The 27,267-nt window shown below is 36.1% G+C and overlaps 1 protein-coding gene across 12 annotated transcripts; it reads left to right on the top strand.

Annotated features, from left to right (window-relative positions):
* Positions 1-16,530: 16,530 nt before the first annotated feature.
* LOC114290849 (triosephosphate isomerase, cytosolic) lies at positions 16,531-26,316 on the top strand. Of its 12 annotated transcripts, XR_003639163.2 has the most exons (12): positions 16,531-16,704; positions 17,215-17,290; positions 18,959-19,082; positions 19,356-19,440; positions 19,552-19,684; positions 20,683-20,749; positions 21,366-21,581; positions 21,847-21,925; positions 22,450-22,564; positions 24,842-24,903; positions 25,015-25,048; positions 25,987-26,316. XR_003639163.2 is itself a non-coding variant. In XM_082904174.1 (7 exons), the coding sequence occupies exons 1-7, from the start codon at positions 16,666-16,668 to the stop codon at positions 21,860-21,862; spliced, it is 540 nt and encodes a 179-aa protein (XP_082760300.1). In that variant the 5' UTR covers positions 16,531-16,665; the 3' UTR covers positions 21,863-22,072. The 12 variants fall into 12 exon arrangements, 2 of the variants coding, with proteins under 2 accessions (XP_082760300.1, XP_082760299.1); XR_014350042.1 differs by lacking the exon at positions 21,366-21,581; XR_014350039.1 differs by lacking the exon at positions 22,450-22,564.
* Positions 26,317-27,267: the final 951 nt, after the last annotated feature.

Genomic DNA, 27,267 nt, shown 5'->3' with positions numbered 1-27,267 from the left:
AAGAGTTAGTCAGAAAAGAAATCATGAAATTCGACGTAGTGCGGATAGAGCAGATCAGCCGAGAAGAAAACAGTAGAGCAGACAAACTAGCAGGCATTGTTTCGATGGTAGATACATCCATCCCACATCCATTACTGATCGACTTCCTACCAAGACCAAGCATTGAAGAACCCGAAGTAGCTGAGGTATGTTGTGCTGAACTAGGCCCTTCATGGATGGATCCCATTATAGTATTCTTAAAAGACGGCGTCTTACCTGAAGAGAAGAAAGAGGCTAACAAGATCAGAGTAAAGTCACAGCGATTTTGGCTCTCTCCATTACTGGCCTTGTACAAAAAATCTTTCACAGGACCTAACCTAAAATGTGTTCATCCCAGCAAGGTCGAGGCATTCTTGTTTGAGATACACAAAGGCGTATGAGGAAGCCACCAAGGGGGAAGATCATTGGCCTATAGAGCAATTTCACAAGGATATTGGTGGCCATACATGCAAGCAGATTCAGAAAAGTATGTCAAGAGGTGCGAGAAATGCCAAAAGTTCGCACACCAAATACATCAACTAGTCAGAGAGCTTCTACCATTAACTAGCCCATGGTCCTTTGCAATGTGGGGATTGGACATAGTGGGACCACTTCCAACAGCATCCGGCAATAGAAAGTTCTTTCTTGCAACAACAGACTACTTCACAAAGTGGGTGGAAGCAAAAGCACTCGCATCAATAAAGGAGAAAGATGTGAAGAAGTTCGTCGAGCAGAATATCATCACTCAATTCGGTATACCCAAGGCTCTAATATCTGACAACGGCACTTAGTTCGATGGCAAAATTTTTAGAGGCTTTTGTGAAGAGTACAAGATAGAATTCTACAATTCTACACCAGCGTACCCCCAAGCAAATGGCCAGGCGGAAGCATCAAACAAAGTCGTCTTAGATGGATTGAAGAAAAGGCTGGAAAAAGTAAAAGGCAAGTGGGCTAAGGAGCTTCCTCATGTTTTATGGGCTTACTGTACCACACCTTGGCGGTCAACTGGAGAAACACCTTTTTTCTTGGCCTATGGTATGGAAGTAGTAATCCCACTGGAAGTAGGCCTCCCCACTATTAAAAGTGAAAATTTTGACCCAGATTTGAATAGAGAAGCCATAGCCTTGGAACTCGACCTTGCAAAAAAAAGAAGAGAAAGAGCACTGGTTCACTTCGCCTCATACCAGCAAGAGTTATCTAGAAAATATAACAAGACAGTACATCCAAGGCAATTCAAGATCGGAGATTGGGTGCTGCGCAAAGTAATGGGAAACACTCTGGTACCTGGAGATGGCAAGTTAGGGCCTAATTGGAAAGGACCATACAAAGTGGTTGGCTTAGCAGGAAAATTGGCATATCACTTAGAAGGTGGAGACAGCAAGGCCATTCCCAGGCCATAGAACACTGTCAATCTCAAACTATTTTACTTTTAGCTTTTCATTAAAGTACTTGTAATTTTTCTTTTTTCAATAAAACAAGTAGATCCCTTTTCAACATAATTTTTTTCTACTGTAAAAGTTAGTGAGCTAGGGGCAATGAAAGCATAGTTGGCCGGAATAACCAACACTTCGTTCTAAGTTGGCAGAAATAACCAACTTTGAGCTCTCTTCAGCCGAGATCAGGATCTAGGCTGAAGAAGTTTGGCAGGAATAACCAAACACTTGGCTCTAAGTTGATAGGAATAACCAACTTTGAGCTCTCTTTAGCCGAGATAAGGATCTAGGCTGAAGAGGTTGGCCAGAATAACTAACACTTCGCTTTAGGTTGGCAGGAATAACCAACTTTGAGCTTTCTTCAACCTAGATCAGGATCTAGGCTGAAAAAATTTGGCAGGAATAACCAAACACTTGGTTTTAGGTTGGCAGGAATAACCAACTTTGAGCTCTTTTCAGCCAAGATAAGGATCTAGGCTATTTATTTCTCTTCAGCCGAGACAAGGATATAGGCTGAAGAGGTTGGCAGGAATAACCAACATTTATTTCTCTTCAGTCGAGATAAGGATCTAGGCTGAAGAGAGGTTGGCAGGAATAACCAACTTTGGGTACTCTTCAGCCGAGATGAGGATCTAGGCTGAAGAGTGGTTGGCTGGAATAACCAACCTTGAGTACTCTTCAACTAGGATAAGGATCTAGGCTGAAGAGAGGTTGGCAGGAATAACCAACTTTGGGTACTCTTCAGCCGAGATAAGGATCTTGGCTGAAGAGTGGTTGGCTGGAATAACCAACTTTGGGTACTCTTCGGCTAAGATAAGGATCTAGGCTGAAGAGTGGTTGGCTGAAATAACCAACTTTGGGTACTCTTCAGCCGAGGTAAGGATCTAGCTGGAAGAGTGGTTGGCTGGAGAAAATAAGCAGGTATAACCAACACAGCAAACAGTTGTCAAAACTCTTACGAAGATGGTTATCTCGGCAACAAAAAGAAAACAAATTACAAGACAGAGCATAACCGAACAAAAAGACGAAGAAATTGAAGACTTCATTTCAAATTGAAGATTTCATTCCAAAGTGCATTACAAAAGGATGGGCTATAACCCGGTTACAAACTTTATTAATATCAAAAGAAGAAAAAAGTACAAAATCAAGCAAAAAGATCATCAAGGTCTGCATCAAGGTCAACTCGAGTTTCATCACTCCGAAGCCTGGTCTCAATAGGAAGGTTGGTCGCATCTCCAACTATACTGGGCACCGGGGGCTCCACCCGAGCTGACTGAGCAACTTGAACACCAGGATCATTGGTAGCAGCCGGGGTGTTGTTGGGCTCTGGGGATGCCTCTTCTTCTTCCTCAACCTGAAGAAATTTTTGCTGAATAGCATTGGCGTACTCCGCCATGTAGCTCGGGATAAAGTGAGGAGAAGGGTTCTGAAAAACCTCGGTCTCCTGGCCATGACCGAGCTTCGCCACAGTTGCCTTCCACCCACATTTGAAAAATATATCATTGGAAGCTTTACACTGCAGGATGTAGGTGGCTTCCCATTCCTTATAACCCGGTCTTCAGCATTTTCCACACTCTTCTTCAGCCCGGCGATCTCTGCATCCTTCTTTTTCTCGAGCTTGGCCAGCTCGCGCAGATATTTATCTTTCAACTCGGCCGAAGCCTTCTGCTTATCTGCTTCGGCCGAGTTGACTAGTCCGGTGAGTCGGGCTATTTCGGTATGTAGCTCGGCCATTTTCTGCTTGGACTCTTCTAGCTTGGCCGACTTAGCATTGGTCTTTACCACGGCCTGCCGTGTGGTTTTACGTAGTTCCAACACACGCTTGTGAGCGACATGATTCTTCTGCATGGCCTGCAAAATGAGAGATAACAATTATAGTTAAAACCGCGCAAACAGATGTACAAATTAGAAAGACAAGCAAAGAGAGAACTTACCAGCACCATCGATTTTGTTGCCAAGCGAATGGCCTTCATCTCGGTGAAATGGTCGTGGTGCTCCATATCGGCTGGCAGGCATACGCTCTTGGCGAGGTTAAAAGCCAGCGAATGGTCTTTCTCTGCGACCACTGAGTCAGTGTTGGTAATAGCTCGGTTCTTGTATGCGATCTCTTGGTACCCATTTTGAAGGGCTAGCCTAGTCAGAACACACTGGTTCTGGGCTCGGTCAGGTGGATTGAGGAAGCACGATACCATCTTCACCAATAAGTTGTTGTAGCTCGGTTGCAGATGTTCGAGCACGCTTGCTCGACCGAGATGACGAGGCACGGACTATTGAAAGGGCCACCACTGCCTCATTTGTTTGGCCGGCTTGTGGTACCTCGGCCTGAGTAGCTGTTTCGGTGATCAAAGCTCGGACAGTGTGGCGCTTTGCCATTTCTTGTTCTTCAGTTAAAGGAACAATGTTGATTTGGGGAAAAGATGGATTAGGTTCTGGGGAAAGTTCCAGGTGGAAGTCTGTTACCCTGGTCTTCCTCCTACTGCTATATCTGTATGTCGGTTCAAAATTGAGTAGCTCAGCCCAACCTCTATCACGGTATCAGAGCGCGGCGCAGAGTGTGTCTATATTGGGGTATTGGTACTGTGACTTTAGATAGTTCAAGTCTGCATAAAGGAAAAAGGCAACGATTAGTACGGCGCAAAACTTATAAACAGAGTAAAGAGCGCACAAAGCTAAGCCGATGTATTCATATCGACTACTCCCTTATTCCAGTTAATTCGGTCGCCCCGTATCTGGGCTTCCTAGTCTTCGAAGTAGCCCGAGACCCAGAAAAAGTCATCGTCATTTACATCTTTGTCCGGTGTATTTTTTATTATTTTCTCTCGGCGTCTTCTTATTCTTAAATGGTATACCCAACCATCTTCATTCTGGCTAAGTGAATATTGGTGAAAAAGCTCGGCTAAATCGAGGTTGAGGCCAAGCCGGTGATTTAGCTCAGCGATGCCGTTTATTATTCTATATGAATTGGTGCTAAGTTGGGTTGGGCATATTCTAGTTTGCCTAAGGAATTCGCATAGGAGTGGTTGAACTGGGAATCAGAGGCCGACTTCAACAATGGATAGCACGGTAAATGGAACAAAACCTTGTTTTCCCCAGGGTGTGGTATCTAGTTCGACTAGGGAAAGATGGACGTCATCTGGAATTTGGTAATCCTTTTGGAACTCAGCTATGGCCCCGGGTGAGTTTACTAAGAATCAATATTTTCCCATGTGGACTTCAGTTATGTATAAATTAGCTCGGAGTATTAGCTCGGTGCGGAGATGACGTTGAGTATCTCGGTTGAGCGTTCAAGGGAGTGCCTGGCCAACCTAGTCAGAGTCTGCAAAGTGGAGATGAAAAGTGTTAAGCCCAGATCGTTGGACCGTGCTAAGTATAAAGGCAAAAATAAATGTAAGCCTAGCTCAGTTACGTGGGATACTATCCGTTCTTAGTTCGGTTGGAGTGAAGAACTTTAGCTCAGCTAAATAAAATGAAAGGTTCTTAGTCTGGCTATAACTTAAGGCGAAGTGTAAAAATTTTAGCTCGGTTATTGGGTGGAGTTCTTTAGTTCGGTTGTGTTTAAGCCTAGAGTTGTCTTAACAGGTTTTTAGCTCGGTTACAGCACAATTCTAGATTCAACTTCATGTTTTCTGAATCCAGACGGTGTGTTCTTAAGCACGAGCCTATGGTTTGGGGGTCTGGTTTTAGGTACTAACTGTTCTAATCCATTTCAGCAAAACTACATGTAGACACCCCATTTTTGACCGTCCTCAAGACTTGGACGTCACCGCTCGAACACTCGGTGATTACTCATGTTTGTGTTTCGTTTTGAGTTCCCAGAGGTCTCGGCTACGCGTCTTGCCTCAGGATCTCTCAACTCGACTGTTCTGTGATTGATTTTGCACCAAACACTTGTGTTTTTGCTTCTGAGGGTAGAAAGTAGCTTGTTAGCTACCCCTGACACCTACCGGCCATGGTTTGAGGCCACCGACCATGTTTTGAGGCTACCGGCCATTGGTGAATTATACCATTGGCCGGTCGGCACTCAGTATGGCCGGCCGGCCATCTGTTTGGCTGGCCGGCCATCTGTTTGGCTGGCCGGCCATCTGTTTGGCCGGTGACCTCCTTTTCTGGCCGGTAGCACCTTTTTACTTTTTTCAGGCATGGTGCATGCCAACTGTGCCAGCTGGAATGCACCAAACCTGCCCCGGGGCATACATGTGGTTGTTTTGCCCTTTTTGCACCCTTTTGGTCAAAGCTTCTTGAGGAAGCTTGACCCTTTGTCAAAGCTTCCTCAAGAAGCTTGCCATCTGTCCTAGCTTCCTCAAGAAGCCTTGCCCCCTTTGCCCCCTTTTTTTGTTTAGCTTCTTTGAGAAGCTTCAAACCTTTGTTTTGTCTATATATAGAGCCCCCCTCCTCTATTATTGGGGGTTGAACGAAAAAAACCAGAGCTTATACATATATTCTGATATACATCTCTCTCTCTATATATTTCCCTCTCTCTCCTCTTTTGTGTGTGTTTTGTGGCCTAAAAGTGTGTTTTGACCTTAGTTTTGCACTAAAACACACACCATTATACCACACTTCGACCTTGAGAGGCTTAGAGGGTTTGTTCTTGAGTTTTTGGACTGGTTTTGATTATAGGAAGGTGGCTGATCTTGCTGTTCCTCAAGGGTTCTTCAAGGGTAATATTCTTACTTTAGATTCCCCAATCTTGCACTAGATTTTTGCCTACCTTGCTTGCTGTTTTAGACTTTGCATATAACATAGAAAAGTCTTGTTTTTATCTGCCCTAAATAGTTTTTTAAGGGTGTTTTAAGCTTTGGGATTGTTTGACCCCTCTTAAGGCTTGTTTGGCCTTTGTTTTGTGCCATTTTGGTTGAGCTCCGGGACCATTGTGTTTGGGCCTCCTCACCACTGAAGTCTTGAGGGATTTTAGAGGTGAGGATGGTGCCTTGAGGTCCTAGGAAGGAGAGGGTCACCCCCTCTCCTTGTTGTCCTTGAAAAGGGCTATTTTTGCCTCTTGAGGGAGCATCTAGTTTAAGTGTATGTTGACCATGCCTTGACTGATATTTATGCTTATTTTGCCATGAAATAGCATTGTGTTGAGTTGGTTTGGACACACCTTGCATGCTTTGCATACATGTCTTGTAATGCCATCATTTAGCCTTAACATGCATCTAGGCTTTGACCCTTGTTCAAGCATGTTTTAGGCCCTGCTTTGTGAAGCTTTTGTACTTGTTTTTCCATGCTTAAGGCCTGCCTTTAGTTGTTTTGGTCGACCATGGCATGCATTGCATAGCCCCTTTACATTGTTTAGCTTGTAGGCTTTAAATGTGTGAAGTGTTGAGCATGCATTGTTTGATTTATTTCAGTGGTTTGACACCACTTATAGCATCATTTCAGTCCTCATGACATGCTTGCATGCTTGCCTTTGATGCCTTATGAGGTTGTGCCTTATGCTCCATGTTTGGTCATTGTGCATGCCCTTGAATTTAAGTCATTTAGATGCCATCTAAGTGGTCTTTAGGCTTTGTTTTAATATGCTAAAACTCTGTTTTTGGTCATTTAATTCATGCCATGTTTGGTTTTGCTAAGGGTAGTTCAATACCTCCTTAGCTTGCCTTGAGTTTTGGACCTCTAATTGCATGCTTATGCTTGTCTTGTTGGCTTGGTTTGGCACCATTTTAACATGATTTTCAGAGCTTATGTTGCATGTCATTAGTCCATGTTTTTGTGCTTACAAGTTGTCTTCATATGCTTAAGTGTTGGACCATATTTGCATGCATGCGTGTGTGTGTGTTGGACCTCACTTCCATAGTATTGGCCACTGATTTTGGCAAGCTTGCAAGCTACCCATGTTAGTTTAAGCCCACCCCTTTGCATGTTGTTGTATGCCCACCTTGTATGTTGTTGCATATTTATGTGTTGTTGCATGATTGGAGTTGCATGATTGAATGAAGTCACATGCTTGCTTGCATGCTCGAACGCCCACATTGTGCCTTGCATACTTGTTAGTTGCATTGTCTCATGCCCTATGTCTTGCATGACCATTGTATGCCTTGTATGCTTCTTAGCATTGTCCATGTTACATACTAGTCGACATGCTTAGGATTGCATTGCATTGGCATGCATGCTTCGCCTCTTGAATTGCTTGTGATAGAGGTTGAGTTCAATTTGCTTGATTATGTGCATTGCATTCCATATCAACATGCACACTTGATTCTTTGGCCATCATGCATAGAAATGCGTGATTGGTGGCCCGAGAATCGAGGCCCATCCTCCTTTGAGTCATAAATATGATAAGGAGTGTGGTTGGTGCATACATTGCTTGAAATGCATTGCCATGCCAAGTTCTGTCCTCTACTGCTGTCAAACCAGTTTTTGCAGGAAGATTTGGCCGGCCGGCCATCTTAAGTGCCGACCGGCCATCCATAAGTGGCCGATGGATTGATTTATGGTCGATGACCATTCCCCATGGCCGGTGACTATTCCTCACGGCCGGTGGTGCTCCACAGCACTCAGAGAAGCAACCCTGGGACTTGTGCAGTCTTCAGAGAAGCAAATCAGTCAAAGCAGAGGCAGCTTGTGCATGGCAGTGACATCCGAGCGGAATCGAGCAGACATCGCATTGGACCCTCTTCCCGAGGCTGTTTATTGCTTAAATTAGATTAATTAATTTTCTTAATTAATTAGGTGGTCTGTAATATTTAATTAGCTTGTTTGTTAGTTAAATTGTATTATTCTTTCGGTCTCTCCAAGTGAGGGCTAACTTGTAATAAGTGTGGGTGCGCGTGTGCATGTCTTCCAACCCCCACTTCTTTTTCTCTTTTACTTATCTGCTTTTGATGGTTAGTATTAGGTCATATTTGATTTAGCATACCTTATGCTATGCATGCGTGCATCCATACATTTGTCTTGCATGCACCGGGCTCGGTGTATCATACTAACTGCATTGTATTTCAATTCCAAGTTGAATACGTGTTAGTTATAGCATTATCATATGTCATCCATAGATTAGCCGAGCCTATTGTAGCTGCATCTTGCATGTGTTGCATTAGCCATCTTAACATGAACTAGGATCATGCATATGATTACTAACTAATTTCTGTTTTGGCTTGGAGTACTCGGTGAGCATTTATGTTTTAGTGTCCTTGCATGCGTGTGAGTGTTGCCATGACAGCATGCTTACCATGAGGCTACTTGCTTATGTGATATAACTGCTTGAATGCCTGTGGATGGAGGTTAAATTAACTAAATTGGGATATCGCATTAAAACTGTGAGTTTTAAGCCCACTAGATAGTGGCAAAATCATCTTTTCTAAAGCCCACTTGAGGGTGGCGAAATCTACATTTTTAGCCTACTTGCGAGTAGCAAACCATTTTCAAAACAAGCATGAAATGTTTTGTTCCAATTTGGTCTATACTTGTTTGCTGTGCGCATAACATAGTAATTCTAGGCTAATAACCGGAATAAGAACACATAACGTTTTCAAAAACGGATATCACGGTTAGTAGAGGCCGATCTTTAGATCGGGCGAGAGAAGGTGCTCATAGCTGACCTTCCCCAATCGTACCCAAGCTCCCGAGCCAAGGCAACTTTGGTGATGACGGACACGTGGCCTTTGGCACCGAGTTAGGGTTTCCTAAATTCCCCCATAAAAAATATTTTGGTGGCGACTCTGTATCTGGCAAAGCAGTCCATGTTTGGCACTTCTTTTCTAAAAATCTGTTTTCCAAAACGATTTGCCAGATTTGGACTCTTTGGTTCAGATTTAGGACCGTGACAATTTGAGAGTCCGAACTGTAGTGAACCCAATATGAACAGCACGGGACTCGTCCTCCCGGGGCGTTCGGGAACGTCTACACTACAGAGTGTGTTTTGTAAAACATAAGAGTATGTACATCTATACTATACATATTCACGAAATAAACGAAAAAAGTGAGGATTTGAGTCACTTACAGTCCTAAAAGAAGAGGATGAAGTTCCAAATGATGAAGATGCCAGGCAAGAGCACAAGCTTTGCAGATGTAGTGTTTTGGAAAATGGCGGCTCAGAGGGAAAAGAGAGAGAAGATGAATAGTGGTATGTTTTGTTCAAAGAGTGGGGTTTTTTGTGTAAAGCGTGAATTTGGGCGGGACTGTTCAAATTTTGCGAGGTACGAAGGCGCCGATGGCAACTGTATTTGACCAATAAGGGCTTGCCACGTGTCCAAAAGAATCGTAAGCGATTCAGTTATGCAGCGACTGAAAAGACGTTTTTTGACCAGACAAATTAGTAGCCCGGTATCAATTTAGCTCGGTGAAGGCCAACTTTTAGCTCAGCTGGTAAAAAGGTAATCCCAATCATACTACACAAATGAAATTAAGGGGCAATTGAGAGGGAGTTTTTATGAGCATTAGGGTTGAGCTAGGCCCAGGCGTAGTAATAGGCTGTTCTATAGGCCATAGTAGAAAGGGCTTAGCGAGTGAACCTTAACGTTAGCTCGGTCCAAATATGGTTATAGTCACCACAGTCGGAGTGGTGATAATTAGCTCGGTCATAGTATTCGGAGCTGAGGTATTGGGGCTTCTTATAGTGAACCTTGCTCTTGTTAGCTTGGTCAAAGCTTGCTGTAGTTAGCTCGGTCTCAACAGACAAAACCGAGATACAAGTGAACAAAGAGCCGAGCTATGTGTTGCATATGAAGGCGCTAGATTAAGAATGACAAAGGGCTAGTGTTAGCTCAGTCATACTGTCATCCAACCGAGGTAAAACCATCTCACTTGGTTTAAGCAGTGAGGGAGGTGTTGAAGGATAAACAATATCTTTCAGGAGTGTGATTCCTAGGAGGACTCTACATGGAGGGATAAGAGTCCTACTAGGATTGTGCCAGGCAAAAACTATAAAAACTCATAACATAACCTATGTAGATGTAACACAACTTTGATTCTTGAATACACAGAGCATTTTGTCTATTCTGCTGACTTAGGCATCGGAGAGGTATCCAGCACACACCCGCTGGCTAGCTCACATTTGTGTTTTCAAGGAGTAAAGAGACGACGTTTAGAGGAGCTCAAACTTGATCAACAGGATTATATGAGAAGATTATTCTGCGCTCGTATAGTTACAATTTTTTCCTTTAAGTTTCACTTAGACCTTGAAGTATTTTTGTTCTAATTTGTCCTCTAATATTGTCCAATTTATCCTCAAAACCAATTTTCATTCAATTTTGAATAAAAAATTTGGGAGACATACGTGTAAGTCCTAATAGGTAGACTTATTATCTAATAGGTCCTATGATAATTAATGGCAATTGTCATCAAGCACTATTAAAAAAGAAAAATACCAGGGGCCCCAAATGTTTTACTGACATTTTTACCAAATGTCCCACATGAGTCTGAAACCCACACCATGTGGATCCCATGTAGGTCCCACACCCATATGAAACATTTGGTAAAAATATTGATAAAACATTTGGGGTCCCTAGCATTGTTCATTAAAAAAATGTCACTAGTTGTTAATTTTCAATGACAGTTTAAAAATTATCACAAAAAATGTCACAAATTATAAAATTTAGCGGCAATTTAAAAAAAAATGTTACAACGAAACGTCATTAATTTTTAACTTTCAATGAAAATTAAAAAATTGTCATAGAAAAACGTCACTAATTGTAAGTTTTAACGACAATTTATAAAAATCGTGATAAAAAAATTGCTAATTGTCAATTTTTAACAACATATGTAAAAAGTCGTCACAAAAAAATATTGTTAGTAATGATTTTACTAGGAGTTGTTTTCAATAGCACTTAATGAGAATTAAATCCAACTATTAAGATTAAAATTTTTAAACTGTCACTGAAAATTAATAATTAGTGATTTTTTTTAATAGTGTTTGATGAAAATCGCCATTAATTATCATAAGACCTATTGGACAATAAATCTACCTATTAGAGCATCACTATTAGCTTACCTAAATTTTACTCTAAAATATTATTAAAAAATTTATTCCCTATTATAGGAATTACTTTTTTTATCTACATTCTCCAACAAACTCCCTATTCTTTTTTTATTCTATTAAAATAATCATTTTAATTATTTTTAAATTTGAATATTTTTTAATAATAAAATAATTAAACAACATCCTTTGAAGTCAAAAATGGAGGCTTTATAGCACTGCCTTTGAAGTCAATTAATTATAGAAGAAAGCAGCAAAAGCAAAGGCAGGGGCTGAACGTCTAGGAGGTTGACCGGTCGGACATTCGGGTGGACGACCGGTTCAATCATTTTTTAGCATTTTTTCTTCTTCAGCTACACGGCACTCACAGACATCTGGCACGGATGTCCAAGGGGACGTCTAGGGGGACATCTAGGGGACTTCTCCTTCACACCTTCAACGAAATAAAATAAGAATTTATCAGATATAAAAGGAGCTACAGTGTCACCCTACAAATAAGGAGCCACTGTAGCAATCCTAAATTTAAGGGATGGTATAAAGGATCTGTTAGGAAAGAATTTCTGAATAATTAACCCTTATAATAGCTTTTTGCTATTATAAGGGAACTGATAGGGATGCTCTGGCCCGGTTTGGTTTCAGAGATAGAATGGAGGGGATTCATAGTGAGGGGATTGTTAGTGTGGGGATTAATAGTGAGGAGATTGATAGTGAGGGGATTAATAGTGAAGAATTGTTAAATTATTTTTATATAAAATAATAAAACAAATAAAAAAATATAAAAAGTTAAACATTATATTTAAAAAAAAAATTCCCAATATATAAAAAATAAAAAAATTTCTAATCCCCTCACTATTTTTCTAATACCATCTCTACCTCCTCCTTACCAATCCCCCTTCCTCCTCCTTACTAATATCAAGGGATTACTAATCCCCTCCCTATCTTTTAAAACAAACACCCTATTCTCAATCTCCTCCTCACTACCAAACCCAATCCCCTCTCTATAACCCCAAACAAACGGGGCCTTAGGGCTTTACACATAAGTCTCTTTATTAAATAATCATTTTTTCAAGCATTTGTACCCCAATTAATCCATAAGTCCTATTATTTAGACTTTTGATCTACCAAATCTTAATTCTCATATTTAAGGTATTTTATGGATAGTTTTACCCTTGTAAATATTTTTTGAATGTTTAGCAATTTGGTAATATAAACATTCATATTTGATAGTGTGAATGTTCATATTGACGTATGAATGTTCACATTAATAGTGTGAACATTTACAATGTCAATGTAAATATTATTATTAAGGTATTTTAGTAACTATGTCACCTATAAGACTTATTAGAACATAAAGAAATAATTTCCAAACTAAAGTGAAATATAAATAAGTGAAGAAAGTTTTATGAATAAATGTCCCTATTCTTATTTATTTGGACTAGCATATGAACCCATGCTACGCACAAGCTAAACAAACTAAAAAAAAAAAAAATCAAATAACAACATAAAATTTATTTAAAAAGTATAGAAAATAATTTAAAATAAATTAAATTTTAACCATTTTATTAGAATATATATTGCAGTTGTTATGTCATTAATTGTATATTCTAAGTTCACAATAAGAAATAGATATCATAATTTAATTGGTAAAGATAAATATGTATATATAGAATAAATTTAAAAAATTATATTTAGGATGAAATGAACATACATTTCGTTTTATAATTTTTTTGGTTTTTGTTTATTCTATATTAAAGTTTGTTATAAAATTTAAACATACATTTTAGAAATAAAACAATATATATTGATAAAACGCTAAAATCGGTCAAAAAGCCAACCAACTTACACAAATTAATTAATTAAAATTTTTAAATTTTATTTTATTTTAAAATTTAAACTGTCTTCAGCTGAAACATGCACAATGTTATAATATTAAATATGAGCATAGGATTTACTTTATATAAATGAAATAACTCACTTTTTCCTTCTTTTTCCGATGTTTAATTATGTAAAATAAAAGCTAACAATTGTTTGAGCGGGAAGTTTATTTCAAATCAAGCAATCTTAACCGTTTAATTTTTAATTAGGTTAATCTTAAGTTTATTTTGAATCAAACAAATCTAACCAATATATTTTGATAATCATTAGTAATTTTTTTTCATAATAAAATATAAATATTTATGCATTTTTAATAATTTTGAAAAGATAGATTAAATGTAATATTTTTTTATAACTGTAGATATTTTTATAATATTTTTTAAACAAAAATCAATTCAAACAAAATTAAATAGACATTTGTTTATGTAAATATTTTTTGAATTGATATTTTTAAACAAAATCAACTACAGATAAAAATATTAAAGAAAAAACTATTAGGTATTTTTGAAGTAATGTTCTACACTGATTGTTAATTTACACATATAAGTGAAACAACTCACATTTCTTTTCTTTTTCATATGTGAGATTGTAAAATAAAAGTTAATAATTGCTTGGGCGAGAAGTTAATTTCTAATCAAGCAATCTCAGCCTTTCAATCTTTAATTAGATCAATTTATTTTGAATCAAACAAATCTAACCAATATATTTCGATAAAACGCTAAAATCAAAATTATACCAACGAATCATTCAAATTGAAAATGGTTCAACTTAATCAATTAGGTCAAAAGACCAACTAACTTACACAAAAATTAATTAATTAAAATTTTTAATTTTATTTTATTAAAATTTAAACTGTTTTGAACTAAAATATGCACAATATTAAGGAGATTTTTTTTTTAAGGTCCTTAGTGTTAAGATTTTATAACATAAAGGACACTCAATATTTTCATAATGTCTAAGGTCCCTCAATATCGATCCAGAAAAAATTTGATCTAGAGAATTTTTCTGAACTTCCCAGAAAAATTCTCTTCAGAGAAATTTTCTCTGGACTTCCCATTCTCTAGAGAAATTCTGGGAATTTCTTCCTAGAGAATTCATTCCCAAAAAAATCACCTCTTTCTCAAAATTCTTCACAATCTTGAATTCCAATACCTTATCATCACCAGCCAAAGAAAAGTACTTCATTTAGTACATAATTTTCTCTGATTTCTTTAGATTATAGTCTACAGATTTTCTTTGAATTTCCAAATAATTTCTTTGGTTTTTGCAAGAATTTATCTGGGTTTTAACCAGAAAATTTCTTTACCTTCCTAATCACGATGTACAATACACAAATGGATCACCCAAATAAGCAACAACAATAACTAATATAAATATATATCTAGAGAATTTCTATGAATCGTCCAGAAAATTTCTCTTCAGAGAAATTCTAAGAAGACAAGAGAAATTCTTTGGATTATAGTCTAGAGATTTTCTTTGAATTGTCTTCCCAATCACGATTTGCAATACACAAATCGATCACCCAAATAAGTAACAACAACAACCAATATACATATATGTGTGTATATATATATAGAGAGAGAGAGAGAGAGAGACTCACTGAAAGAAGAATTTCTTTGATTTTCGCAAGAATTTTTCTAGGTTCAAACCAGAAAATTTCTCTGCCAAGAACAAGAAAAATCAAAATAATAGTTTGGATGGGGAAAAACAGAGGGATAAAAGGAACCTAATTAATTATAGAGAAATGTGAGATGAAAGAACAAAGAATCATCCATATAATTAAATCCAAAAAAACTAATGAAGACAATTTTATTTTTCTGTAGTCAAGATGAGTCTATAGCTTCAAAAGTCCAATCATACCTTTTGTTTTCTTTTCCAAGCCTCTTAGCTCAATTTATTCTTTACCCATTACGAATCTATCTTACATGTAACAATTAAACTCACTTATAACAATCTATCTTAAACTCACCCGTAACAATCTGTGCAACTTTAACAACGATTCTTCACATACCTATCAATTATTTTTGGTCGAGGTCCGCCGCAGAGCTGGATGAGGCGATAGCCACCGCAGATTCCTTGTCATGCACCATCTCCACCATTCCTTTAGCCTTTGAAGAGTAGCAAAGCATGAAGCACGAAACCTTGTGAACACTCGATCGAAGAGGCAGAGATCAAGCTAAGCTTGGAAGACGAGAAGATTGAAGATGACGAAGAAACGCTAGTTGTAGTAGAGAAGACATATGTGTGAGGCGAGGAAGAGAGGATCAACATAGTCTGTGTAGAGAGATAGAAAGTGTTGTAGAGAGAGAGAGAGAGAGAGAGAAAAAAAAAAAGAGGCGTGGGGGGAGAGCAGCTATCTGGTATGTCAAATTTCTCTGTGATATATGGGTGTTGGGTTAAGAGACCTTAGACATCACAAAATAATATTGTCGATTTTTTCTATTACTAAAAATTAGACTGTGACTTTAGACTAATTTTTTAAAATGTTAAATAAGAGTATATAAACAATTTATTTATTTATTTATTGAATGTGAGACTGTAAAAAAGTTAAATCTAACCTAACTAATAGAGATTTTTTAATTATTTAAAATTAAGAAAATTAAAAAAATTAGTATGAGATATTAAAACTCTCATAGGGTTTCTTACTAAAAACCCCCATTTACTTATGGGTTCGTTTGAGATATGGGTTGACTTTTTAACTTTTTAGCTATTTTAACTTGGGGCTAAAAGACCTCGTTTGAGATAGACTTTTTGATTTTTTTAATTTTTGTATGAGAAAAAATAAAATGATTATAATTTGGATGTGGAATTTTATTTTATTAATTTTTTGGTCTATTTTAATCCAAATGTAATATGCGAAACAAGCATTATTTAAAGCAACAAAGTGTAAGTAAATAAAAAGACAACCTTGGCCTTATTACTATTTTGGATAAATTATAAACACATTCTTTGAGATTTATTTAAATTACAAATTATTCATGTGGTTCTATAAATTATATTATGTCCCTTAAAGTTTATAATTTCACAACAAATAGGTCTTTTTATTAATAAATTATCAAGTTAATTAATAGTTTTTAATAATATTGAAATTTTATTTCAATTAATAATTTAAATAGTTTTATTATTGTATATATGAATAATTAAAATTAATTCTATTAAATAAAAAGTTCTGACAAGAGAGTATTTATAATTTTTCAAATAATAAGAGGTGATTTATATTTTAACTAAACCGAGAGAGATGCTTGTAATTTACCCTACTATTTTCTTGTCTTGCAAGAACACAGGGGTAATATGGACATTTTATACGGAAACCGTTGCCGCCTCGCTTTCTCTCTCTTTCGCGCTAGAAAGTTCCCTTTTTGAAGTCAATCTTAGACTGGTGTTTGTTGGCGATCTATTCTCGTAGCTTTGATTATTCAAACGAAAATGGGTAGAAAGTTCTTCGTCGGCGGCAACTGGAAATGCGTATGCCTCTGATTTCATCTCTTATAATTATTATTATTTTTTTGGATTTTGCCATTGTTACTTTGGATTAGGTTTTCTTATTCATTTATGTTTTAACTTTTAAGGATTTGGAGGCTTGAACACTGATTAATGTACTTAGTTTTGGGTTTATTAATAATGCCAGTTTACTATGTAAAGAAGAGTTGGTGACTTAATTTATCTAAGGGGTGACAATGAAGACTTAGATTGAATTTGTAGGATACAACACTGAATAATAGAACCCAACACAATACAATAGAGCCACAACCTTTTTAGCATGTAGTAGATTGTGGTTCTGACCTTCTGGGTCTCACCACCCAATACAATCTTAAAAATGGAACTTATTGGGCACACTCAGAAGTTCACATTAGTGTGGATTTTGCACAGCTTAATACGTGCTTTATACTAGGTGGTATTGCTCATTTACAAGACAATTGAATTATTTAGTTTTTCATATAGTATAAATTCACCTACAGTTTGCAATTGATGTAGAATGGAACGATTGAGGAAGTGAAGAAGATTGTTACCATTTTAAATGAAGCTGAAGTTCCTTCTGAAGATGTTGTGGGTAAGTTTGCAATCAATATTAAGTGCAGTTCCGTTCTTTATAAATTAATAAACAAAAAAAAGGACAATTTTGCTCTTCAATCATTTCACGCTCCTCTTTATCGATTTTGACTTGGCACAAGATATGATTGAAGGGTAAAATTGGAAATTTGGATAATAAAAACAAAAAATGGAGTGAGGGAAGATAAAAGAGGAGTGTGAATAACACTCCCATTATTTTTTCCTGAAACTACTTAGCTACGTGTTTAACTTGCTTGTGCTGTTATCTTTACTATAGTTTATTTTGGGAATTTTACAAAGCAATCACAACTGGTTGGAATACATAAATTATGGATTAACTTATCAGAAAAAGAAAAGAAAATAAGAAAACATAAATTATGGAAGCTTTCCAAATAAATTTTTAAGGAATTGTTTTAATAGAAGTTTCACATGCACCCTATGTGGCTCATCATTGGCGGGTGTAAGATATGCAATCTCTGGATTTTTCAAAGTTTAGAAGGAGATCTAATCTTGAAAGATTGTAATTTAGTAACGACAGGGTGACAGCATGGAGTTCCCCAACTTCCCTTGAAAGTTTATAATGGACTGCTCCTATTAAGTTACAAGTCCAGCCAGAGAATTCTGAATTTAAATTGTGGGATCAGACACAAAGTTGAGCCCATACAAGTAGTAGAAATAATTCTTGTACTGAAAAACTTCCGTGAGTGTCAGTGATCCCAAGGAAAATTATATGGTGGTCTTGGGGAAAATCCACATGGTGCCCCAACTTGAGTTTTATTGGTTAAAACAGTGGGACCCAATACTTTTGTGTTTGGGTTTGGGAGACAACATGACAAGTGTCATGCAATGAATGGTGTGGAGCAATGATCCAAGACCACCAAATAACCTCTTGTGATCCCAGTGAGCATGTGAATAATGTGTGCATTGTACAATGCCATGTTCAGTTGATCATGCATACATGCATTGCATTGTATCGTGAAATATATACAATATTCTTAAATTCATCATGTCAATTTCTGTATACTGGGCAAGCGTTTTTGTATTTTTTATTGTAGTTCTTGATGGTAAACTTAAAAGTTCATCTGGGGTCAAATTTCTGGAGGTTGAGCTGGAACAAACCTGACCAGATTAAGCTTGTTGTATTGTTTTTAAAAATATGGTTGCACTTGGTATGAATTCTGCCACCATTGTCTAAAGCTAAAAGTTGGTTTTGGTTTCCCTTGAGGCATCAGCAGCCTGACCTAACCAGCACCCATTTATGCATACTAGTAATTGTGTAGTGTGTACTCATATTAAATCTTCATTTTGAATGTATAAAACATACAATAAAGGCTATAAACTAATCAATGGATATAAACTGGGGTGCGATCTCTTTATTGCAAGTTTTCTATGCCTGCATATCTTATCTCCTGTAGCATGCTTCTATATTAGCTCTTAATTATTGTATAAACTTAATAATGGGAGCTTCCTTGTACTTTTGTAAGCTTGCATTGATTCAGTGATAACATTTATTCGTTAAAGATTTGTTATTTATCTGAAAAAAATTCTTTAAAGTTCTAGTGGAATGGTCTTGTGCACACTGTATCCGTCGTGTAGCTATATATTTATTGCAGTTTGTTGTTATATATCTTCAAGATGTTGATATGGTTTGGACGTGCTTTGCTTGCAGAGGTTGTGATTAGCCCTCCATTTGTGTTTCTTCCTATTGTAAAGAGTTTATTGCGGTCTGATTTCCTGATTGCCGCACAAAACTGTTGGGTTCAGAATGGGGGTGCTTTTACTGGTGAGGTTAGGTATGTTATGATCTGATCATTTTATCTAGTTCATTGGAATCATTGTTTTTCCACTGTATAGATTGATATTCTTTGTGATAAATATTGAAATGGTTACTGAGGAGAACCATTCTTATTCCGCCCATGTGGTCATTGTCATCTTTGTTAATTACTAGAAGATTCATGTAGCAGTATTTCCTTTAATTTTGAGTTGAAGTTTAAGCTTTCTTCTATAGGAAGTTCGTCAGTTTTAATTATTTTTCCTTGTTTTATCTGATTTCTCTTGTTGGGCAGTGCTGATATGCTTGTCAATTTGGGCATTCCTTGGGTCATTCTTGGCCATTCTGAGAGACGACTTATATTAAATGAATCGAATGAGGTAACCTTTGTTGTAGAGCCAAGTGTACTATCACATGACTATAGCTTACATATATATCATGTCATGTACCATCTATTTCTTACAATCTGTTCTTTGGGGATTTCAATGCAGTTCGTTGGAGATAAAGTTGCATATGCACTTTCAAAAGGCTTGAAAGTAATTGCTTGTGTTGGGGAGACCATTGAGCAGCGGGAATCAGGGTCTACAATGTCTGTAGTTGCTGCGCAAACAAATGCAATCGCAGGTACATAGTTCTAGTTCTCTATTGTCCAGAAAGCAAATGGCACATTTATCTAGTAGTCTGGTGCCTTTCTTAATTTAGGTTCTAGAGCTGTTCCTACCACTGCCATTATCTATTCTATACCATTATCATAGTTGTAAAAATGTGCCACAACCTTTACATAACCGTATGGGTTGTCACTGCCATGCCACCTGACGGCTGCTATAGTGATGGAATTGAATTTCACAGATGTAACAGCCATCACTGTTACATAATGCCCCTAATGTGCCATTACAAAACTGTTATGGCTGTTACGTAACAGTGGCTGGCAATGATGTCTGCTACATTTAAAAGTCAATTTTTTGCTTGTTTTCTCCTCTTTGAGCTTCTGTTTTTATTTATTCACTTGACATTGAAGATCGAACCTAATTTTTATATGTAGTTGTAACTTGTAAATTGTGTTTCTTGTATAACTTGAAGATAAAAATTATTTGTTTAATAAAATAAAACAATGATACTCAAATCCATTTATTGCAAAATTTTCTATAATTATTAATAACAAAATAAATGACAGCAAATTGGTGCATTATGAAGTTATGACACATGAAATTATTACATATTGAAATAAAAATATGTCAAATTCTCTTTGTGACTTAAAAGGAATCTAAAATCTAGTACATCTATTGAATCATGTTTAAAAAATTATAATAAATTCTCCAAAAAAAAACCATTTTAAGCCACAACAAATGTGATTTAGAAATTTAAAAAAATGTCTATCGTTATGTTTGACAAAGTTGTGTGGAAAATTTAAAATTTCACGGCTTTGATTGCTACAACCGTTACACTACACTTGTTACACTCTGTGACCGCATTAATGCCACTGTTGCCGTTATAGCAATCACAACCATTATTTGACCATTATACACTGAGAACTAGAAGTTTTTTTAGTTATGCTGGTTCAAGATATTGCAGTTTTATATTATTTTACAATGTATTAATAGTTTTCAACTGTTCTCTTGCAGATAAACATCACACTGGTCTAATGTTGTTATTGCTTACGAACCGGTCTGGGCCATTGGAACCGGAAAGGTTGCAACCCCTGCTCAGGCTCAGGAATTAAGTTCCCTCTTGTCGTGGTTGTTGAGTTCAATGTTTTATTAAGGGGACTGTCACCCACCTGTGTACGAAAGAGAACCAAAAAACAAAATAAACAAAACTCCATACACCTTCACAAGTTCAGTGTTTTATAAACAGGGATCCTTAAACAAGCAAAGCAAGCACTTTCTAGTTTAGCACGTTTAGTAAACCATGAGATGCCATTTTGGAGTTAGTTTAGAGAGCAGTAACAATGTCAGAATTTTTGCTTTATGGTTAAGGGAACTCCTTTTCTTCAACAGTGAAGTGAAAATTCAATCCTGAATTTGAAGTGGTTTCTATCTTATCAATTTGAAGTTATCTGTAAATATTTGTGATGGATCAGTGTTATTGGCTGCTGCTATTACAATGTGGGCGATGTGCACATTGATATAACTTGATTTAGGTCAATTGAGATTATTTTTGGGCTTCCAGATAGAAATGGTTAAAAGGACTTGTTGCTTTTGATATTTATTCTTGTCATATGTTGATTATAGTTGTTTCTTCTTTTTTGGGTTTTCCACCAATTTATGACTGGACTGAAATTGATTCTTTGATTTATTATCCATAGCGAAAGAGTTCTATCACCAACTTGCTTCGAATGAGTACATAGCAACAGATGTGTGTCTGAATCTGTTATACATCACGTTTCACCATGGCAAGTGTCAACTAGGCTACTAGATGGGCCATTACCTAGCTTTGCTTGTGCAATTTGACACCTACAAGTAAAAAAACTTCAGGCTTGGAACAAGGAACCTTCCTCTATACTGTTTACCAATGTACTGAGGTAACCTTCCTGACCATTTTGACAGCTTAATAGCAGCTTTATGTCCTCCATCAAATGGAAGTGATCCCCTCTTGAATGTGCTCATCCACTTCTCCATTCTTGTTGCTAAGCAATCCTATTTTATTGCATCCATATTAAATACTTATATATACTGTTTCATTTATCCGTTATTGGATTCTTGTTAGTTCATTTTATTAGTATTGTGATGCATCAGGTAATTCTTTGATATAATCTATTCATAGCAAACGGTGTATGTTTGTGCCAGGTCCATTTTGAATTGAGGAATTGGCTTCAAGAAAATGTTGGTGCTGAAGTTGCTGCATCAACCCGAATTATCTATGGGGGTATTTCTCCATTTTTGCCATCAATTTGTTTATCCAATGCTTGTTTCTGTTCTTTTGCTTTTTTATCTATGCTATTATATAATGTCAACACCCCAATTAGGGGTGAACATTTTTTTTAAGCTTTGTCACATGTTTTACATGCCTAAACTACTCACAGGAATAACGTGTTGTTCCTTCTCTTCTTTTTATGATAAATGTAAAGCAGTAAAATGTCTTTTTGAAAAAAACCAATTCACACACAATCGGAACAGTACACAACTATTGATTAGGTTATGAAACTCTCATTTTTTCTCTCTATTTTGTTGGTAAAATTGTATAGCATTTTAGTTTTAGAAGAATTTAAATAGTGAATAACTGTAGAATGAGGGAGTTAGTGGGAGAATAGGGATAATTTAGTTATAGTAAAATGCACACACTAGTGTCTGGGGGCACTTCTAGTATATACTAAATGTAAACTAGCAATTTTATATCGTCTATTTTGGAGCAAGTTAATTTACTAATGGAAGGCCTTTTTCAATATCAAGATGTTAGGAAATAAGGTTGCATAAGTCTTCCACCAATCACGGAAATATGTTAAAGCACCTCCAACAGGCTAAGCTAGGCTGGGCTAACCTCCGTCTGATTCAGCTTTCCATCAAGGTAGCCATTTTACCTCACCCCATTCTCGCTCGCTACATTTACTAAGGTTTTTTAAGGCTCTCTAAAATGTACAGAATTTGCCAATGGCAATATTAAACTTGCGCTTCACCACTATCTTCTCAAGAATTCTTTTATTGCTCACTAAATCCCACTCTCGTTTCCTATCACTTCGCCACACCATCATGCCATATTAGTTTACCTACTTTTTTAGGATATGGCATGCCATGTCAGGATGTTGGTGTGGCATCGCCACACACATCAATATTCATGTTAATTTGTGCACAAATACCAAATTTTGATTTTTTGCCAAGTAGCATTTATCTTTTTTAAAATCTAGTTGTTAGTTCCAATAGCTAGCTTAGAGATCTGTTGGAGTACCTACATGAAAATAGGGCTGAGCAAGAAATCCGTGAAATCCGTAATCCGATCCAGTCCAGTCCAATCCGATAGGTTTGGATTGGTTTTTTGAATCCGTGGTTCGGTTTCGGATTGAAAAATTAAAAATCCGTAGTACACGGATTGGTTCCGGATTGAACCTCACGGTTCCGGATTGGAACCGATCCGGACCGTATACAAATAGTATATATTTTTATTATACATCCTCCCCCATAGTATCTTCTCTTATTCTATATAAAATCTAAACTCAAACCTAAAACCGTATAATATCTTCTTTTATTACTTTTGTTTGTTAGTTTTTAGTTTTAATTTGTAATGGTCTAAATACTTATGGTGAAACCAGTTTTCTTATGGTTGTTTAAATTCTAGCACAATATGTCGCTATTATAGAAATAGATGTTGCTATTGTGGAACTAATATAGCGCTATGTTTATATTTTTATGAAATTAAAGTATTATATATATATTTTTGTTATTTAATTATGTGAATCCGTGGTCCTAAACCGATCCAATCCGTATTTAATGGATTGGTTCGGATTGGTTCCATGATTTAAACGGATTGGATTGGTTCTAATTTTTCAGGAACCGTAGATAACGGAATGGTCCTGGTTTTACCCCAATCCGGTCCAATCCGAACCATGCTCACCCCTACATGAAAAAGTGGCTCTCTATTTTATAGTGTACTTTTGTAGCTAGCAGTGTTGGAGATGCTCTTCCATCTGTTGGCATGATTCATGGTAGAAGTTCATAACTGCCTTATGAATTGGTAGTAACTGTTGTTTTACCATAATGATGCAACTTAGAGCCAAACCATCCTGCCTTGGTGGTAGTGCTACAAACGAGCCGAGTCGAGCCGATTTTTATTGAGCTCGAGCTTGTTTATTGAGCTTGAGTTGGGTTGATAAGTAACTGGGCTCGAGCTCGGCTCGGCTTGGCTCGGCTCGTTAATATTAATGAAACTTGAGTTGAGCTCTGTTCTGCTCGATAAGATTTTTTTTAACATTATTTATATTATTTAAATAAAAAATATTATTTTTATATATTTATATCTTATTTAATATATAAATAATATATTTATTATATAATTTAAATAAAGATAAACGGGTTGAGATTATTCGAGCTCGAGCTCGGCTCGTTTACTAAATGAGCCGAGTCAAACTTGTTCATGAACAACTCGGTTCATTTGCAGCTCTACTAGGTGGCAAAAACATTCAGAGGAATTTATTGTCTTTCATTTATTTCCTTATTCATTTATATTGTTTGAGGAACCATCCCTCAGTGGGTGGTTGTTTATATATGGGTTTATGCTCTTGTTATTGAGTCAAACATGCAGAAAACTAATTTGGTGGGGTGCAACTCCTTTAACTTGTTCATGAAGGCACACTTCTTTTTTCTTCTTTTTTTCATGGCTAAATTAATGGTCCTAAGAAACCAATACAAATCTAGTCAATGTAAATTGAGTTGATTAGGATTAGATTTGCTTTTCGAATGTGTAGTCTTCATAAACATGTTGCTCAGCCTGAAAGAAACCCTTTCGTGTGTGCACTAACAATGGTTTGATTCTTGGGGTTAGGATGGTTCACTCTGGAACATGCTTAAAATTGAGTTGAGTTTAGTTGGTTTTTGATATTGATAGTTGAAGCCTGGACTATGGTCCTGTGATAACAGTACTCATCCAGGTTGAATCGGGTTTGGTTTATTGGGTGTCAGCTAAGTGATGGAAGTTCCCATCCATAAATTAAGGATCCCAGACATTAGGGTTCAGCGGGCAGTATGTATGCAATAATAAGTTGGCTAATTCCACTGCCCTCCACAATTCAAAAAACGAAGAAAGTGGTCTCTCTCTCTCTCTCTCTCTCGTGTTAATCATGTTAATGTTCAGGTTCCGTGAATGGAGCAAATTGCAAGGAACTTGCTGCACAGCCAGATGTGGATGGATTCTTGGTTGGTGGAGCTTTTCTCATTTCTGAAGTCATTATTACTTATTTCTATTTGGTTGTTTCTATTTTTAATTTGGTGCTGATCCTTTTCTCACCTCTTCTTCGACCAAATCAGCCCGAGTTCATTGACATTAACAAGGGAATATGAAGTTATTTATACTTAATGAAATAGTTTTTTTCTGTATTTGTATTAGAAGATATTTACATATAAAATTATTGCCAAGAAGGAAATCTCCATGCATATACGGAAAACATAAAATTTTTGGTATAATGGACTTGCTATCATTTAACCAAATAGCTATATTTTTAGCCTTGAATTGTATGGAAGTATGGTTGCCATCAATTCTAGTAACCAAAATTGGATGCTTCATTAGTGACCATTTTCCTTTTGGTATAGCATTCCATTTACATGAGCTGACTGTAGCTCCTGTATCTATGAGAACACTGAGGGTATAGGGTTTATAACCTGCAAAATTAAGGCCTTGTTTGGTTTGTGTTTCTTAAAAAAATTTGGAAAAAATTCTCTACAAATAAGTTTTCAAAAGTAATCAAATCAAACAAATTTTTCTAAATTTTTTTTCCAAAACTTGTTTGGTTTACAAATTTTCCAAACAAATCTCTCTCATACACATCAAATCAATCAATTTTTTCAAAACTCTATCTCAAAACAATTTTTCAAAACATCTTTTGAAAAAAAGTTAAACCAAATAAATTTTCGTACTTTTTATCTCAAAACATGTTTCTCAAATACAAACCAAACAAGGCCTAAATGTTCCCAATACATACGTGTACCTTCTTTTTCCTTGGTTAGGAGAAAAAATAATATCATCATTTTTTGTTTGAAAATGATACATATATGCAGACTTAATATGTTCAAGTTTTCTTGTTCTTGGAAAAATAGGAATTTGAACATTGTTTGAAGTAATAGATTCTTGATTAGAATTATTACTTGATTCTTCAATGCTTAACTTTGAAAATTATTTGTTAGGAAAATCCTTTTCAAATACAGAAGTTGATCTTTTAATTTTTGGAACTGTATTTTCAATATATAAATTTTTTCCTGATACCTGCATTTGTAATTGTGCAGGTTTTTTTGTTTTAGAAGATTCTCCTTGTCCCACTAGGTCTTGGATTAACCATTGTCGAAGGACTTTTAAATCGCTCCAATTCATTAAATGAGGTTGTATTTCCGTGTCAAATAGTCTTGGTTCAAAGATTTCAACGATTTTATTATCGTTTGATTTTGTTTTTGTTTCAGGAAATTTGGTTAATTCGTGAATTGTTTTCCAACGAATAGCCAAATCATGAGAATTTGCTTGCATTCCTAATCCTTGTGCTTTAATTCTTATTCTAACTGTATCTTTAAGATTAGGATCATTTATGGAAATAAAGAAATTTGGTCTAACATTAAACCAAACTACTCCATTAGTCAAATTAGACTGAATTCCTCCAATGATTGCTTTCATTGAGTCAGAAAATTTTTTGTCAAAAATTACTGCCAAAATAGGAGTATCTATCCCATGGCGAAATAAGGCTGTTATTATGGTTATTTGAATTAATCCAATATGAATATATTGAATTTCAGGATTTTTTTTTTCCATCTTGCAACATTTTTCTTATCAAAAAAAGGAATATCAATATTTCCTTCTTCTGACTATTTTGCTTGAGTGTTACCACTGTATTGTTCAAACACTCTTGTTAAAAAGAAGTTAAATTTTGAAAGTTTATAAATTTCTGGAATAGCAACTTCTTGCATTTTTTCAAATTTTGCTAATTCTTCGTCGGTAAAAGTTTTTTCTTCTCCGATTACATCTCCAAGTCGAATTGCCTGTAATTCTTCTTGAGATATGCTATTTGCTTCTTGAGATATTTCTTGACTATTATTAGTCATCATAAAGATTAGTTCTTCATCTGAACTTTCTTTATCACTAGAAATTTCATATAAGATTTCTTTTTCATCAGAAATTTCTTCTCCATATGTTATTTCAAAATCTTGTTCTTTAAGGGTTTTGATCATTTTCTTTGCACTTTTTTTCCTTTTTGGGTATTCGGGTGCATAGTGACTTTCTTCGTTATAAATGTAACATTTACAAGTTTTTTTTTTTGAAACACTTGTTGGTTTCTTTTTTCGAATATACTTTTTCTTTTTTGAAAAAGTTTTGTTCTTTTTCTAAGGTTTCCATTTATATTTTCTATGTTTTTTGGAAAATCCTTTTCTTTTAAGAAATGTATTACAACCAATTTTCTAATTTTCTTTTAAAATTTGATCACAACATTTTTGACCGTATTGTGAGTTAGAAATTTGATTTTTTATTTGTTTTTTCACCTTTGCTTTTAGACACCGATCTGCTATCAGTCTTAGAACATA

The sequence above is a fragment of the Camellia sinensis genome, chromosome 14 (assembly GCF_055761805.1).
Source record: "Camellia sinensis isolate YWXY chromosome 14, ASM5576180v1, whole genome shotgun sequence".
Taxonomy (NCBI): domain Eukaryota; kingdom Viridiplantae; phylum Streptophyta; class Magnoliopsida; order Ericales; family Theaceae; genus Camellia; species Camellia sinensis.
The sequence above is the reverse complement of the archived record's forward strand: the minus strand, read 5'-3'. Positions and strand labels throughout refer to the sequence as shown.